Here is a 2,619-nt window from a genome sequence, read left to right on the forward strand (position 1 = left end):
CCCCCCCCCACCCAGCCACCCACCCACCCACCCCAAAAAAAAAGACCCATCCCCCATCTAAACTTTATGCAATAAGGTCCAAAACCATTGAGTTATTTTGCATCATAAATCATTTGAAATGCAAATTTAAATACTAAATAATGCAATCACAAGAATTAAAAAAATGAACCTTAAGACATTTCAAGGGAATTTCATGTCAAATTTACCTTTAAAATATTTATTTAATGATATAGTTTCTGGAATAAGAGTATAATGATGAATACAAGGACTAAAATATTTACAAAATAAATGAGTTTTGTAAAATAAAAAATATAAAACTTCATTATTTCATTTTAGGATATTACCACCACCACCACAACAACAACAACAAAGCTTTTATCCTAAATGTTTATGGTCGGATACATAATTCCTAATTTTCCTTTCACCTCTATTCTAGGTCATCTCCTCCGTTAACCACTATCATGACCTTCTATCATTGTAAGGTTACCAAATTCAAATAAAGCCTACGATATGAATTCCTCAGAAGTTAGAAGAATTAAACCTCAATAAACAGAAACTTTTACCAATTAACTCATAGTAAGATACAAGTTGCCAATCAATTAAAAGAAAGTTGTAAAACAACTAATATTCTACACTTTTTCTGCAAGTTACAATCAATGAACTATTGAGTATTTTCAGAACCTAATTAAATTGAATTGATAAGTATATTATGATATTATATTAATTTGTAACTACATATTAATTTTAGACAAATTCAACTTCTTTGTACCAAATTAAAGTAAGTGAAATTCAATTATTTTTTATACAAAAATCAGGATAAATATGTTTTAATGTCTATGGCACGTGAATTAGTGCGTGGAGTTGCTAGCATGTATAATACTTTATAGTTCTGCTCATAATCACATCAACAAAAGCATTGCGCCACCTTGCAGGAACCAGATGTATAAAGTAGCTGGTGACCAGTGGACTAAAACTGCAGGCCTATTTGGTTAATTTTAATTTGAGAAATATAACATTCTGGAATACTTTTCTTTTCCCCCAGGGTTATAGATTGGTGTGGCATAATAAAACAAGTGCAGGAAACAATTGAAGAATGGCATAATAAAACAAGTGCAGGAAACAATTGAAGAATGCATTACGTCATTAAGGGTTCAATGGATGCAAAAGAGAAGAAAGCAACTAATTCTGTACCAACATGGTTGCAAATTTAAATAGGCATTCACCAGTATGGTTTGTAGACTTCTTTCCAACGGCACAGTTTTGAGCAGAAACTGCCTTCTCCATTTGAATTGAACTTTCTACCAATAAGAACAAAAATCAAACAATTAGTTCCAGAAAAAGAAAAAAAAGAACAGATGTATAGTTACGACTTTAAATTGTCATTCACCTGTGAGATCACTAGACTTCCCCACAGACACATTGTTTTGAATAGAAACTACCTTTTCCATTTGACTTGACAAAGAGGAAACTTCAGACTGGACAAGGTCAGCAAGATCGGGTGGATTTTCCTTTCCAACCTTTGTATTAGCCTACCACAAATTAACATCTGTCATCCATCTAACACCATAAATGTGTAAATTAACAGTGAATTGTATAAAGAATTAAACTACCTCCAGGTCTACATATGATGGCTTTCTCCCAATTGAAGTCAGGAACTTGTCAAGGCTGCTGGGGCTGAGTGCTAACAGAAATGTATGCTATAAATAGTAGTGAGAGTAGAAGCTAACTGCACACTAGACTGAAACTAGCTAAATCAAAAAGGAGTTTAATAGATAGAAGATTATAGGAGTTTAATAGATAGAAGATTAACCAAACAAATTTTCAAACATACAAACTTTGAGAACCCCTAATTAGCAAGAACCTCAAAGGATTTAGAATGACCACGGTTGTTCGCATAGGTCTTGTAGGATCCAGATTTAGGTTAAAAGAAGATAACCAAAACTCTCAATAGTAGACTGTCAAGACAAAGAAGAGTTCAAAAAGCATAAAATTCATGGTGATGTCGCAGCAAGTAAAGGACTACGATGATTATTGATGTAAATGTCCTTGGGCCATTCTGTAAAGTCACCCACATGTCTCTTTTATACTCCATAGAGCACATGTAAATTGTTCATAAGAGACATGCAAGCCAGAAAAAACCCAAGTTTTTATATCAATCATACACAAACAATTTTTTTCATATTTCTTTTTTGTGGGCACGGGTGGGTGGGTAGTGGGGAGGTGGGGTTGGGGGAAGAGGTGGATATAGAGTCTTAAGTCCCTCTGAGAACAGCAGGAGCCAATCAAATGTGATAGAATCTTAATTGAAAATCCATTTAGCACATCAAGACCTACATCATATATTCCTTGAACACAAAATTAGAATAATCGTGAGTTGTTTTCCTTGCTAAGTTGGCAGAAAATGGACTTCTGCTGATGTAAGATTGCTTAGATCTTTCGGATAGGATGTTCCATATAGCCAAACAAAATAGGGATGCAAGGCTTCAAAGTTGTCTGGATTTTGGATTGCAATAATGGTCAGATTATGAAACCTAAGGTAGATGCAACCTGCTACAGAGCCTTTTCTTCTTCCTCCTCCTCTTTTCTTTTTTTTTTCCTTTTTTTTTTTTTTTTTGGGGG

At 34.0% G+C, this 2,619-nt stretch overlaps 1 protein-coding gene across 1 annotated transcript in view; it reads right to left on the bottom strand.

The window, feature by feature from the left end:
• The window catches only part of LOC109834032 (proline--tRNA ligase), an 18,364-nt gene that overhangs the window by 2,245 nt on the left and 13,500 nt on the right, over nucleotides 1-2,619 (bottom strand). Inside the window, exons 8-10 of the mRNA XM_020401915.1 lie at nucleotides 1,611-1,681; nucleotides 1,388-1,529; nucleotides 1,224-1,298 (exon numbers count right to left, since the gene is read on the bottom strand). Of these exons, the coding sequence (XP_020257504.1) occupies nucleotides 1,224-1,298; nucleotides 1,388-1,529; nucleotides 1,611-1,681 (288 nt within the window). The remainder of the gene's footprint in view (nucleotides 1-1,223; nucleotides 1,299-1,387; nucleotides 1,530-1,610; nucleotides 1,682-2,619) is intronic.

The sequence above is a fragment of the Asparagus officinalis genome, chromosome 3 (genome assembly GCF_001876935.1).
Source record: "Asparagus officinalis chromosome 3, Aspof.V1, whole genome shotgun sequence".
In the NCBI taxonomy this organism is placed as follows: domain Eukaryota; kingdom Viridiplantae; phylum Streptophyta; class Magnoliopsida; order Asparagales; family Asparagaceae; genus Asparagus; species Asparagus officinalis.